This window comes from Strix uralensis, chromosome 3 (genome assembly GCF_047716275.1).
Source record: "Strix uralensis isolate ZFMK-TIS-50842 chromosome 3, bStrUra1, whole genome shotgun sequence".
Taxonomy (NCBI): domain Eukaryota; kingdom Metazoa; phylum Chordata; class Aves; order Strigiformes; family Strigidae; genus Strix; species Strix uralensis.
The window spans coordinates 28,172,931-28,188,631 of NC_133974.1; the positions used below are offsets into that span (position 1 = coordinate 28,172,931).

General features: G+C 38.6%; 1 protein-coding gene across 8 annotated transcripts in view; it reads right to left on the reverse strand.

Moving 5' to 3' along the window:
* Positions 1-15,701, reverse strand: part of DST (dystonin) — a 316,365-nt gene that overhangs the window by 103,965 nt on the left and 196,699 nt on the right. For 5 of the 8 annotated variants that reach the window (XM_074861758.1, XM_074861759.1, XM_074861762.1 and 2 more), the window contains 3 exons: positions 13,488-13,576; positions 12,720-12,855; positions 1,556-1,708 (listed from right to left, as the gene is read on the reverse strand). In XM_074861758.1, coding sequence (XP_074717859.1) covers positions 1,556-1,708; positions 12,720-12,855; positions 13,488-13,576 — 378 coding nt within the window. Of the gene's footprint in view, positions 1-1,555; positions 1,709-3,106; positions 3,341-4,339; positions 4,487-5,286; positions 5,503-5,659; positions 5,807-6,021; positions 11,638-12,719; positions 12,856-13,487; positions 13,577-15,701 lie in introns of all 8 variants that reach the window. The other 3 variants (XM_074861756.1, XM_074861754.1, XM_074861757.1) reach the window with 1 other exon arrangement.

Genomic DNA, 15,701 nt, shown 5'->3' on the forward strand with positions numbered 1-15,701 from the left:
TTCAGCCCAGAAATGCCATAAGAATATATTTCTTTATTTGTAATCAATCATAATATTTCAATTTCTGAAGAACATTTAAGTCCATTAAATTTCACAGAGGACAGATCTTTAATTTAATTTATCCAAAGCAGTTTGCCTAGTCCTATGATAGAGTCAGATAAAAAAATCTTCCTTCCAGTTATCTGAGGGGAGCTTTAATTACAATAATTATGCTGTTGAATACATTCATCCAGTTACTGAAATAATTAAGTTTTTTTTCTTCATATGCAGCGTAACACTCTTGAAGCTGCAAGACATAACATTCGATTCTCGTTCTAGACTACGGATTTTGCAGCAAGTATAGAACATAGTTTGGCAGCTAAAACTTCAGCTCATTTTAACACTTCAGCAAGTATGTTAGAAAGACTTTCCTGGGGACCCTATACCAAGACAAGATTCTTCTTTTCTGACAAATATCTCCATGCTCCCTTTCAAACAGCTCACAAAGGATGAATGTTCTGACTTGATCTATAAAAGACCTTTTTTAAGCCCCTATTCCCCTCCTGAGACACCCTTCTACAACGGTGCCCACAAGAAATCAGTCAGCAAATAACAACTAGTCTGCTAGACAGTCACAAACAGCCAATGGAAAAAAAATGAAGCATATGCTATGTCAGTTCTTCATTTCCATGGGTACCCCATTTAGGCCATAAATACTTAAGACAGGTAAGCAATATTAAGAGGTACCCTAGGGGTGTCTGCATCTTTCCACTGACTATAAGGAGAACTTCCACAAACTAGATGTGTTACTTTGAAGATAAGTAAAGCAAGGCAAGATGAATAAGGAAATTTCTCCCTTTACAGATTATTAACCTTGATTTGGAGCTCTACAGTAGAGTAAACTACTACTAGGAGAAGAAGGAAGAAGTCCAAGTCCTTCAGACCCTTATCATGAACTCAGCATCAGTCAGGACAGAGTGAAAGCTTACAGATGACAGGATACAGCTGAAAGGCAATGTCTCAACAGGAAAGCAAGCAAACTGAAAGGGCTCTGCTACAGGAAGACACCAAGGAGATTGCATGCAACACTAGAAAAAACAGAATTCAAACCAAAACAAGAGTGAGTCAGTGGAAAGCCTCAGGCAAGAGAAAGCCTTGCAGCAAAGTTCTTCAAAATACTGTGAACAGAAATAAGCACTCCCTGATACCAGTTTAAAAAGCTGGTTAAATTATTTTAGCATAATAAACAAGCATGATTTTATCACATCAAATAGGAACAATCTTAAGCTAATATATAACAAATTTCATGCCTACTCCAAGAGTGCTTCTTGAAATGCCTAGTACATGCTCCCTATTCTAGTGTCTCCTAGTTTGAAAGTTTTTCTCCCACTGGCACATACTGGAGTGTATTCATAGGCAGCAGTTTAAATGCGTGCCATTAAGCCTTTACTTTTGGTAGGCCAAACAAATCTATTTTACTCTCCTCTCACATGACAAGTATTATTCAACAAAAGAGTCTAGTCACTCTCCTCTGCACTCAGTCTTCTTAAACTTATCTGACTAGAACTGTGCATACCTCCTGTTTGGTCTGGTATTGTTCTAGCTCAGCCTTGCTGTCTCCAATAACAAGAGACTCTTGCTGTCCGATGAGTCGATTTTCAGTTTGTGTAAGCAAATCACAGATTTCCTGCAGTTTCTCTTTGCATTCCTGCTGCCGCTCAGCCACATCCTATATTAGAGCCAAGTACAATTGAATAATTAAACAAAACGTCCTCATTTCAGGAACTAACAGACACTCTAAGAGGAATTACCTTTGAACATCAATATTGCAAAGCAATCATTTTTAAAGTATGCTGTAAACATGATAGCAGTGGTACAAAGAGTAAGATGAACATACAGAAGTTATGGATAAACCTCAAATATGTTGTAAGTAAAAGAGACCATGTTTGATGGAATTGCTGAATAGAAGACTGGCCATGCACATATGTGAAAGATGAAATCTCCAAACGACAGGAGTGAAAATCCAGTCTCTTAACTGCTTGAAACCTGTGATAAACACTATTAATTCTGAAAAAAGGATATCAAAACAGAGGTTAGTTGTGATTGTGAGTTAGCTGTTGCTGCTATGCATAATGTTACCTGAATAGAAAACGTTGACTTTTTAAGCAGTAGAAAAGAACAAAACATGCAAGCTCATTATCGTTACTAAGTCCTAGAAAAGTTATCTGTGCCTTTCCTTTATTCAGTTTTATGTTTCTTTGTATGGTGGAAACAATGTTTTTAGAATGGCAAAATAATACAAAGTCTTCAGAATACTAGAACACCTTTCATTATGCATAAACTGGGGGATGGGGTAGTGATTCTGAGTCTTAACAGTGCTTCTATGAGAGAAGAAGGGATGCAGTTCCACTGTAGCATCTTATCAGCCTCCTTTGACTCTACAAAGGCTGCTTATGCTTGCCAACTGCAGCCATGCCAGCTGAAGAGGTAACTGTCCCAACTTGACTCATATCTTTCCCAGTGCCCATGCCTAGAACTGTAAATATCTTAACTGATTTACCCATATGTTTGTCCCTCTAACCCATCTCAGTCAAAACAAGCCACGGTAGCAAGGTTTTAACAAATCTGGTTCTTTGACTGTAAAGACCTAGAAAAAAGATCACATAAGCAGATGACCTGGCAAATTAAAGGAAAATAAAATCGTCATCAGGACAGAAGTGATGAGCAATGGTGCAGTAGTAAATCCACTGCTCAATATAGCTGCAGCCAGAAGAGTTCACTGCTTCATTTAATTACTGATATAGCTACTAAGCAAACAACACTTGTGAGAAACCTCAAAGTAAATTTCTCTCACTGCTACAAAAAGCAGACCTGGTCACCTCCAGCTGTACAGTTCCTAAAGCCCAAAATTGTGTCTGTCCATAATACGCTGTTTCTGTGACTGTAGCAAGGAAAGACAAAAAAAAGAGAATTCACCATACTTGATCAATACCATCTTTGTAGAACTATGCATATATCTGTAGTAAAAGCTGAGAAGATAGAAATACACTTAATACTGCATGCTGGTATTAAAATTCCTCATCCATAGACAGAAACACTCAGCACACATTTACACAGAAAGGCAAACCTTCTGATCACCCAGCTCTTGTGTTGCCTGTAACTGAGTCTCTAAACTTTCCACTTGAGATGTTACTGCTTCCTGTACTTCCTGAAAAGATTTCTGGGTGGTATTTAAGAGCCTCAGCAGCTGTTTGCTCTGATTAGGAGAAAGATCTTGAGCATGTTCAGAAATGAAGAACTGAGTATCAAACGCAGTGGACTCCAGTTGCATTTTTTTACAGGCAAGCTCTGCAGCCCTGTTCTGTAAATAAAAAGAAAGAAATGACTAGCAATGAAGACAAATTAAGCACAAATAAAACACAAGTATCACTACCCTCTTTTCTTAGCCCCTGTTCCAAAATGCTTTTGGCATACAATTTAGCCACAGTAAATCAAAACTGTGTCAGAATCATTCTGACACAGTCAGGTACAGCATTTGAATTTCTGCACGGTTTGTCTCTGGGACAGTCCATGTCCAAGTAATGAGTAAGATGATCTTGAACATCTCTATTTCTTCGCTCTCTCATGGATGTCTGAAAACTGGCTGACCTTCAACTCTGGAACATTTATGGCAGGTTAGGTTTAACATTTCTAGGTTCTAGGTCTGAAGGCCCAGAAATGTTATTTACATGAAAGCATTCCCATTCTTAACTCCACAGTGAGAAGCCCTCTTTCCAGCAGTGTGACAAATTCTGCCCACAGTCACACACCGTGTGTATGAAATTACCCTATGAAATTACAGTGCATCCTGGAACCCTATTGAAGCACAGTAAAACAATGTCATTTTTATCATTCATACATACTGACGTGTATGAACTTAACTAAAAATTTGATCCAATTTGTTTTTCATGACTCATTTCATGATTCCCCATCTTCTTCTCTCACAAATAATTTATTTGGAAGGTAATTAAAATTCAGTAAAGATTCTGGACCTTATGCATAAAGATCCAATTTTAATCACTGAAATATCTGTATTATAAATTATATTTTCAAAAAGGGTCAGATTTATTGCCACAAATGTAAGCAGAACCAATAGCTTTCTCAGTAAGCCAAACTCTATCAAAATTTTTTTCAAGAGAAAAAAAGCAAATCAACAAGAGTTTATTACTGGATTATCAAGCAGTTGTCTTCTTAAATAATTAGCTCTAGCCATCTGTTTCAGCAAGAGGTTAATGAGCAGGTGTACAAAACCTAGCTAGTAATTCATAGTAAGTAGCACCATTTGTCAGAAGCACCAACACCCACCACAAAGAATACTTACTTTAAATAGTTGTAAACTTTTCTTCATCTCTTCTATATCATTAGTATTCACTGTGAAGTCAGTCACGATTTTACTGTTTTCTGTGATCCAGTCTGAAAATCTCTGCAGTTTGCTTAAAAGTTGCTGGTGTAATACTGCAAGCTTAGACTAGAAAGGGAATCACAGAATCATAGAATGGTTTGGGTTGGAAAGGACCTTAAAGATCATCTAGTTCCAACCCCACTGCCACGGACAGGGACACCTTCCACTAGGTCAGATTGCTCAAAGCCCCGGCCAACCTGGCCTTGAACACTGCCAGGGAGGGGGTAGCCACTACTTTTCTGGGCAACCTGTTCCAGTGCCTCACCATCCTTACAGTAAAGAATTTCTTCCTTATAGCCAATCTAAATCTACCCTCTTTCCACTTAAAATCATTACCCTTTGTCTTATCACTACCCTCCTTGATAAAGAGTCCCTCCCCATCTTTCCTGTAGGACACCTTTAAGTACTGGAAGGCCGCTATTAGGTCTCCCCGGAGCCTTCTCTTCTCCAGGCTGAACAGCCCCAACTCTCTCAGTCTGTCCTCATAGGGGAGGTGCTCCAGCCCCCTGATCATCTTCATGGCTCTTCTGGACCTGCTCCAACAGGTCCATGTCCTTCTTCTACTGGGGGCCCCAGAGCTGAACACAGTACTGCAGGTGGGTCTCACAAGAAAGGCGCAGAGGGAGAGAACCACCTCCCTTGACCTGCTGGTCACGCTTCTTTTGATGCAGCCCAGGATGTGGTTGGAAGTTGTGTATTTATTTATGCCCCTGGAGTCTAGTCATATTTTCTATAGTATTAAATAGAATCATACTTGTATTTTTATATTAAGATAAAACAAAATAAAGCAAAACCAAATTCCTTCTTTTTAGTCAAACTACCTTGAAGAAAAACCAAGGTAAAAACATACACTGATCAAAACATACCATTTCTGAGTCAACAGCAGAGACTATTTGTTTTGCTCTTTTTGAAGATGTATCACAGACCACCAAAAATGCTTCCTGCAAACAGTCATAGCTTATCTTTAGCTCTTTAAGTTTCTCTTCAGGAATATCCCTGTTACAAAACTTTAAAAACTCTTCTGTCAACTTCATGTCCCTTTTTAGGATAATTGCAAAGGTAGCCAGTCCTGATTCAAAAGACTACAAAGAGAATATATATAAAATGCATTAAGTTACTATCAAGAAAGACATTTAAATCTGAATTACTGTAATAACATTTGAAATCTCTCTTTTTTTATGTAAGGGCTTTTCCTAGCACCCATCACTGAAGTACAAGCATAAAGAACATTTTACTTACCTCCAGTTGTTCCAGTTCATCTTTTAGTATTTCCAGGTTATTACTAATAGGCTTCTGGTTATCCAGGTGGCTTTTCATATCTTGAACCACTGCCAAATGTCCTTGCATTTTCTCCGTTAACTTTAAACATTGCTGTACTCCATCAACCTGAAAATTAGTTTTAACAATAAGAAAACATTTTCCAAACTGACAGACCTGAAAATAAGCAATAGAAGTCCTTGGTTTAACTATAATTTATTTTAAATTTATCATTTAATTTTTCAACCATTTTTCCAGTTTAATTATTCTCTCCAGCACTTGGAAGGATTCATACAACTCCTTTAACACAGGATAGGTAGCACATACCAGCTGTTGTTACTTACCATGCTAGTGGAGGTGTCTTCCAGGACTGCTTCTTTTGTTTCAAAAACAGGGTCAATAAAGCCTTTGGACAGGCTGTCTGTCTTCCCATGCTCCTGGTCACTTTTCCAAGTAATGACATCTTCATCTGTCAATGTTTTCTCTTTAGCAATTTCTGATCCAAACTCTGACTTTTCTGTTGAGAAAAGAGTACAAAGCCCATCTACTTTGCCTTTGCCCTCATGTTCGGTGGTGATACCAGCAACCTGTGAACTTATAAGCGAACCACTTATCAGCTCCTCTAACTTGCTTGTACTTTCATCTCCAGGTGAGATTTGAAAAATCTCCAGAAGTTCAGAAGTAGTAAGTTTCGGAACAGGAGCTTTCACATTTGTTTCACTTTTTCTTTCATCTGGATCAGCCATCTTTTGCTTGCAGGATTCCTGCTTCAGAATATCACGAAGAAGATCGGGACTTCTGCAATCAGGCCAAAGCAATGAAGGAGCATCACTGTCCTTTGGCTCTGTACATGGTGTGGTAACCACTAATGCAGTTCTAACAGCATTGCTTATTTGTTTGAGATTTGATGCACTAGATGTGTCATCCCCAAGCTGGGTGCTTCTAACCATTGTAAGTAAATTTTGTATTAAAATTTTGGTATCGGAGTAACTTAGGGGTTCACCCTTCTGCTTACAGTAAACATGTCCCATTTTCAATTTCCTTTGTAATATATTCTTTAAATCTTCCATTAGTGTGTCAGACATTTCTGGGGATTGTGAAATACCTTCCTTTACTTGAAAATCTTTGCAGGGTCCCATTTCCTTTTGCAATGACTCCATGGACATTTGTTTTTTGTAACCATTTCCAAGAGAAGAAGTCTCACTGGCCATGAAATTTTCTCCCTTTATGTTTTTCAGTGTCTCATGTTCTTTCTGGGCACCATAATTCAAGTCAGCCTCTATGCTGCTCAGAATTGCAGAAGAAACATTGGTGGTATGGGTATGACTCCCAGAAGGTAGCACTTCACTCCCCTCCCCTGATTCTTTGGCATCCTCAATACTTCCTAAAGCATCTGCTTTTACTGGGGAAAATTCACTGTTATTGCTACTCTTGTTTTCTGAAAAGTCTTTAAGAACATTACCAGTATTTTGACAGATAACTCTCCCTGTTTCTTTAGTTATGCTAATTTCCTTTGGTTTCACTGTATCAGCTGGGGGAAAAGAATAAGTGTTAAATTCACTTGAAAGCATTTCTTTTGTATTTAGCAGAAAATCCTTTTCATTCTGTATACCCTTTTTCCCTTTTTCCCTGTCCTCAAAGCAACAGGATTCAGTTGTATCCAATTCTGAATGGCTACTGTCTTTTATGTCTCTTGTATATTGTTTTAAAGAAGCGGAAATGTTAAAATCTCCTTTGAATTCATCTGACTTCACACCACCTCCAATGTCAAGCAAAGCTTGATCAACATTTACTTTTTCTTTACTTGAAAAGGGAGTTTCTCTATCAGCTTTAATTACTGATGCATCAAATATTTCCCCAAGGCTTTCCATCTGAATGGGACTTTTGCTTAGCCCCATATCACATTCCTCCATAATATTTACTCTATTTTTATTTTCTGTAAGAATTTCAAAACCTCCTCCTACTTGACCATGCTTCCAACTGCTGACTGGATGTACTTGGTCACTAAGTGAACTACCACCATCACTCACATAAGGCATAACCATAAGGAATTTATTGTCCATTTGGGATGAACCTTCCTTCAGTTGTTCCGTACCAGCCATATTATTTAATACTTTTTCCTCTGCAAATACTGCTTCTCTCTGTCTTTGCCCGTGATTTGAATATAACATTGGCATGGTACTATTGGTTTTATTCATGCTATCAATAAAGCATTCTGAGATAAGCAAATTTGCCCTAGTACTTTCATCATTATCAGTAGCTTGCTTTGTACTTAGGAAGGCAGTTACACTAACATCAGATGTCACAGTATCATCAAGAAGCTGAGAACTTGGAACCTTAAGCTGTGTTTTATTATTTTCTTCACTCTTACAGGATGTCCATTTAGTGTCAAAGGTATTTTCAGACTGAATGGGCTCAGTGGTATCTTGTGACATGTATTTACTTTTGACACAAGTCCCATATTCATCTTCTGTTTCCTGCTGTCTGTCTTCTTCACTTGTACATGTAAGACCAGCACATCTTTCCTCAGAAACATCTGATGCAGATTCACATTTTCCTGAGGATAGTTTTCCATTTTCACAGTTAGACTGGAATTGAAAAGCATATCCTGTCTTGTGGCCTACAGAATAGCAACAATCATCAATATTATGATTATTTTCATCGCTATTTTCTATGTCTCCTAAGGAAATTAACAGCTGGTCACCTTTGTTTATACATTGATGATGTGAATAAAAAATATCCATTTCCTCATCACTGTCAGAATCAGTGTCAGAGTCATCATAACTATCATAATCTTCCTCATAATCTTCCCCTTCCTGGGTATCTTCAGATTCATCTTCATAGGAGTCACTTTCCTCTTTCATTTCATCTTTCTCATTTCTGTCTTGTACTTTTGCTTCATATATCTTCTGTAAAGAACTAAGGCCTCCCTCCTTTCTTCCTTCACTCTCCAGAGTAACTGGTAATTTTTGCTCCTTCTCTCCAAAGCTCCCTGTTCTTTCCGCTTCCTCCTCAGGGATTCTTTCCATAGTTTCAGCACTTGCAGAAGCTATATTTACACTCTCAGGCACCCCTGTCAGATTTACGTTTACAACTTCAGTATTAGTCACAAGTTTTTGATAAGAGCTGGTCTCTTCTCTCAGGGTTATTAGACCACCCCTCTCCTCTAGAAAACCTAATGGAACTGATGTTGCAGACAATTCTGGCTCTGGTGTATCATCATCCCCCAACTGCAAGGTATCAAAACCATCATCACCTTGAGGACTGTCATAGGAATCATCATCGTCAATTTGTGGAGTAGCATACACATCACTGTCATCGTCATCAACCTGAGGTGTTTCATAGGCATCATCGTCATCATCATCATCAAACTGAGAGCTGTCATTTTCAGAGGCTAACTCACTACATTCATGCTGCAAGTCACTTTCGAACTGTGGGATGGCATCACTCCCACCTACTGATGAGTCAGAACTACTGTCACACAACAGTAACTTGTCAAATGTAAGACTGCTTTCTTCTACTATTAGCTTTTGTGCTGTGCTGTTACTGTCACCCACAGGTGGTCTATCATGTATAACAGTATCACCATCCAATGAAGGCCTGCAGTGCATGTCTCCACTGTCTTCTAGACACAGTTTACTCTGTAAATCAGTACAATCCTCCAAGGATGGCCTGCCATGTACATAAAGATAGTCCTCTAGGGACGGCCTGTTAAGCACATCAGTGTAGTCCTGCAGATGTTGTTCACTATATTCATTATCTTCAAACTGTAGTGTGTCACCACATTGACTAACCAATTCTTCTGGAAGTCTATATATAGTATCTGCACTGATGGATGAACCAAGACTTCTCTGAAAATCATCTTCCTTGCTGTTATCCAGTACCATTCTGCTATTATCATCTTGCAATATGCAAGGCCCACATCTTGTGCACCTTTCCAGCTCTCTCCAGGTTTCATTATCTGACAAATCATTCACACTCAAGGAATTTTGTAAGGTTTTATCATTCCTGTTTTCATTACCCAGACTGTCTGCCATATAAACCTCTTCTTTCTCTGTTTCTGAAATAAGATTAGGATTTGAGTCATTTGGAAGATATCCTTCAACGTTTCCTGAATTTGCTTTCTGACTGTTCTGCTTACACAGTTCTGTCCACTCAGAAACCTCTGGAAGACTTCTGAGTGCATTTCTGTTCATGGAATTTTGAGTGCTACTTACTACGCTTCTAAGTTCTGTAGGGTTAGTTAACAGCATCCCCTGTGTATATTCTGATTGCTCAGTACCAATAACATTGCAAACATCTGGTCTACACATATGGAGATCTCCTCCCTGTAAAGGTATGTAATTCTCAAAATCTCCAAACTGATTTAATTTCCTGTTATTAGAAGTATCATCACCTGAAAGATCACCCTGAACACTGTCTGTGACATTATTAAAGTGGGCATTGCCAGCTGACTTTAGGTTAATTCCTTTCAGGCTTATGTATTTGTTATTAAACTCTATTTCTGACACATCGTCATTGTATGCAGCACCATCACCTTCCAGCAACATACTGATGGCCTCTTGCAGTTGTCCATCATACAATAAAAGTCTTCCTCCAGTGTTTGCATCCATATAACTATTTACCATCAGATAAGATATGAATAATTTCTTAGCTTGATCTAAATTATGACATACAGGGTCTTCTGTGCCAGAATCTTCATGTTCCTCCTCACACTCATGAAATACAGACGGCAGGAATTCATACGTCGATAACCATTTTGCAGCATTTTTACAAGGGGTCTCTAATTCTTTGACACTGGGCATTTTATCTGGTAAAGTCACATTGGTCAAAACAGATACAGTATTGATGTCTATTATCCCTGATTGCACAGCCTTATCTAGGCTAACTATTTCACAAGTTTCTGGAATGTAAAGCGCAGCTATCTTCTGTCTATTGTTTAGTATTTTGAATGCCAGCTCATTTGTTATCATCTCTTGGTGCAAAGAAGTCGATATGGGGAATATTTCACCCGTGTGAGGCCAAATTAGTCCAACAAAGCCTTTCTGTGCTTCTAATACCAGCAGTGCACTGGTAGATGATATTAAGTTGCATTGTACAGCTTCATCAACACTCAAGCGTTGTCCTGAATTTGGACAAAGGATTCCACCAGTCTGAACCTGATGTGTGAGGATCCCACAAGCAGTGTCCTGATCTATCAACCCTTGTCTCATGGCCTCTTCCACAGTCATTCGCTTCCCTGAGTCAGGGTCAATTATACCTCCAGATGTTAACTGAGCACCCAGCAGCCTGAACATTGTTTCCCGATCAATGAGTCCTTCATGTGCTGCTCTTGAAATAGTTATCTTCCTTCCACATTTGAACATGATTCTACCTTTTTCTTGTGGTTTCACAGGTAGGAGTCTTAACCCTGTTTCTTCATGTATTATACTTCTATGAACCATCTGTTCAAGGGAAATCTTCTCAGCACAGTTGGGGTCTATGAGATCTCTACATGTGTCTTGTCTTTCCAGAAGCTTTGTATATAATGTTGGCGAAATCAGGTTTCTCTGGAAAGCATTCTGCAAGGTCAGGTTTTCTCCAGTAGATGGCAAAATCAAGTACCCACTTGAAAGCTGATTCTCAAGAATTTTAATAGCCAAAGGTTCTGAAATTAGACCTTGTTCTAAAGCTGATACAACTGGAAGATTTGATAATGATGATTCTGAAATAACCTGCTTTGTATTACTTAATTCCTGCAACTGCAATACAGTCTGCTCATCAATTAAGGCATGAGCTTTAGCTTCTTCCAAATCATAACATACTCCTAATTCTGGAGAAATTATTCCAGAAAGGATCAGCTGATTCTCGAGCAATCTAATTCCAGTGTCATAGTCAATAAAACCTTTTAAAATAGACTGAAAGACTGAAAGAACTTCTCCAGTTGTTTGGTCAATAACACCAGCAATGACTTTATTCACCTAAAAAGGAATATAAAAGAAAAGCTATCACTATTTTCAGACTGTATATTTTAAATTTTCTTTTGATTTTGAATGCACAATAAGCATAAAAACATGTACTTACCAGGCCTGGAGGAATTCAGTGAATGTTAGCAGCTCAAATGTGCAAGTGATCTATGTCAGTCATTCAACAGCACACGATGTGATAAAAGATTTAAAATCAACATGCATCTGCGAATTGAAAACCTATGCTTTGCATACATAAATAGGGTTAGTGAAAGACAATAGAAGAAATGATTGCAGAGTGAGCAAATAGAACATATACCTGAAAGGCAAATTTTCATGCTCTAAATGTCTGTGAAAGGTTAGAATATTCGGAAACAGTATGTGATTCAAAACAACCATGCTATTCATGTTTACAGCATACAGCACTTCTGTATATACACTCAACAATATGGCATCAGATACTCTAGCACCAAACATTGCATTTAGTTTGCATGGAAAGCATGAAGTCAGTTTGGCAACATTATTTGAACTAATTACACAGACACTGCCTCTATGTATATATAAGAACACTCATTTGCAACATAACTTTTGAGAATTCCATATTTAGGATTAAGATCCATTAACAAATGTATCTGTAGTGTCTCGGAGCTAATCACATTATGTGCTCCCATTTTCATATCCAGATAAATTTTAAGAAAAGCTGAAAGTAGATCTGTTCTAGGACATTTCTGAATGATATATGGGAGAGATTAACTTGTTATTTTATGGTGTCATTTTTGCAGCAGAAACAGACTTATCTAGCAAAGAATGGCTTTTAAGAGAAGAGTTAAGAGATGAATGATTTGTTTATCTTTCTTCATGCAAGGCACACATTATTAAGACTCTTCACAAAAAAAATCTAATGAGCAGAATGTTCATATGCACAGGTAAGGTCACACACAGTATTCCACAGCAAATACACAAAACCTTCAGTCAATTAAATCTCAAGTTGCTTTACACACTGTTAATTGCAGCTTCTTCTTTTACTGATCATGTGTGGTTCAGAACCATGCAGTAAAACTCAGAAGAGACTGAAATGTAAGCTTCAAGCTTGTTACCTTTTCTTCCATCTTTTCATCACTCAGATACTGTGCTTCCTGCAGCTGCTTCAAAGCTTCATTGGATAACAAGTTGTAGCTCTCCTGGAGGGATCTGACTTGCTTTTCCATTTCATTTCTCTCTTCATCTGTCATTCTATTAAGAAAAAAAGAAAAATGGAAGAAGGAGATATCTTTGAGTAATTTGTAACCTGCAGAGAGTGATCAGCTTACCTTTACTTAAAGAAGGGGGGTGGAAATTGGTAAAAGTAGTCTGGAAAAAATATAGCCTCATTACAAGGATGTTCAAGAAAGCTACATTCTGCTTGTAGTCATTCAGGAGAAGCAGCTACATTAATCTAGAATTTATGTCTACTGATTGCCAGTCAAGACAGGTGACATAGCTAGCAAGGAGTCATGAGATATCTCAGCAATTTAATATCTTAAACAGCCTGAGTTCAGACACAGATTAAACAAACTTGTGACATAGAGTTCAAGTACTAATTTACTACTGATTTGTTAATTATTTTGACTTCAAATAAAATTTATTATCCAATGTTTTTAAACTGACCAGAGGTATATAAACCTAGCCAAATTCTTGAAATAAACATAACTGCATCAAGCTTCCTCAAATGGGAAGACAAAATTATAACATTAAAGAAAAGATGCGACATATCTGTATCTGAAATGTAATTGAAACTGTAAGATGAGGATATGATTTCTTTTTAAGCAAACGGTATGTACTGATTCAAATAATTTACATTATTTCAGAAATAAAAAATGGCATACTTGTCACTGTGCTTAGCTAAAAATGACTGAGTAGTCTGCAGAGCTTCAGCTATTTGTTCTTTCTTGGTTGACATTTCATCCAGGGAAATCTGAAAAATAAACAACCTGTGTTCAAGACTTAACTATGCACATATGTAAAGCAAAAAACAAGCAAACAACATAGTATTTCTATCTGGGACTAAACTCAATAGTATGAGAACTTGATGTTTTTTCTTTAAATACTGGCTGTTCTTAAGAGTGATATTATTTACTATGGAATTATATCATTCATATATGGATAAGTCATTGTGCTATGCCTTTTGGTTAAATAAGCTGTTTGTATTAGAAAACTATTGGGTGACACAAAGAATTTATTTTAAAATGTTATTTGTTTGAAAATTAACCTATCACTTAAAACCATTTATTATAGTTGGCACAGTTTAAAGCAGCTTTATAAAGATATGCGTACAATCGTCATGTTCAAGAAGTTGCTCACTAATATAATAACTTTTTTAAAAAAATACCAGAAGGCCACAAACCTTGATAAAATTCAATGACTGAGACAAATGCAATATCAGACACTTGGAAAAATTAATTACTTACTAATATTCTCCCCGATATAATTTCTGTCATTCCCACTAAAGCACTTGCTCTGTCAGAGGAACTTGCGAGAATTTAATTTTTTAACTTTTCTGAGAAACTGCCTGCAGTCTCTTCAGAGAAAAGCACTCATTTTAGATAGATAAAGGCAAAGTATCAAAGGGGAGTCAGGACTTCATTAGCAAGCCTAACATATGTTCACTGTCAGTGGTAAGAGAACTCTAGGGAGGTGCTTGGGCCCTGCATTCACCCAGGTCTGAACACAACCAATTCTGTCGCTTTGTGCATCACATCAAAGGGCCCGAACAGGGTCTTGAACAGAGTCTCCCTTTGCAATCACTGCCAGCAAGCCACAATCCCACCACTTGTGCTGCTCGGACAGAAACCAAGAGAGCAAGTATGCACTGCCCAAGAAGGTGACATGAGCGGGCTGAGGTAGCAGGTGGGGTCATGAGCTCCACCGTGCTCAGGGAACTGGCATCGCTGCAGCTTCTGTGTGTGCCCCGTCACTACTGGCACCAGCTTCTCCACCCACTCCACAACTACAAACCACAGCAAAGCCAAACCACTGTGTGAAAGGTATTTCAGCTAACATTAGCTATCAAACCACTAGTCTGAATGTTTCTACAAAACCTGTCAAACCATCTGTGCTAGTCAGTGGCGACACAAAACCAGGCACCTCTGCAGGGTGACACTACCTCACTGGTCTGTTTCACAAGGGAAGGAAACACCCTTGGCAAATGCCCATCTCCCACAGGCTAGAGGAAGCCGAGGCGGCTAACTTGCTGAGGGCTCAGGCTGGATGGAGAAGGTTGCCAGCCACAGTTGCCATGGTAAGATGAGATGCTCTAAGGAGTTGAGTGATGGCCCCATGCTGACAAAGGTTTGCGCTGTTGACATTAACAAGAGCAGAAAAACACCAGTGTGGAATGCTTTTGCAAATCCCAATCCTAACTATTAGTGATTTGCCAATCAATATGCTCAAATCAATACAACCCTACTTCCTCCTATAGAAACAAACTCAGTAACAGAACTAGCAATGGTCCTCTATGAACAAGCAGCGCGCTGGGACCAGTGGCCATTGGCTGACCTGCTCGACAGCAAGCTTGAGTTATGCACACACTGCTCCAGCAGCTCTAACCAGCACCAGCATGCATGACCAAATGAAAATGCAGGAAAAGGCTGCCAGGAGGGCCAAAATCATGTTTGCATGACCACACATCCAGCCCTGCACTGAGTGATGTGGAAAAGATACTGCTTCATCTCTCTGCTGCTCAGTGTGCAGGTAGACTTCACCTACTGAAATATTTTTAGGTGTCACTAAGCTATTTTGTGGGACAAGCCTAGCAGAGGAGATGTTAGAAATAATAGGAAACTTCACTGATGGAAATTTGTGGTCAGAGTTACAACTGTACACAACAACAATGTACCTATTAAATACAAAGGCAGCAAGATGGGCCACTCCAGCAGCCTGTGGACTAGTGTGATAATAAAGAGGGCTCAGTCAACACCTGCTGCATTCCCTAAGACAGTAGTTTTGTCTATCCCCTAAGAGGACCTCTCAAAGTAACTTTTTAAAAGCAAATAAAAAGAAACCTGGCCCTCAGGCCCTTCCTGCCAACTATCTCCCTCCTG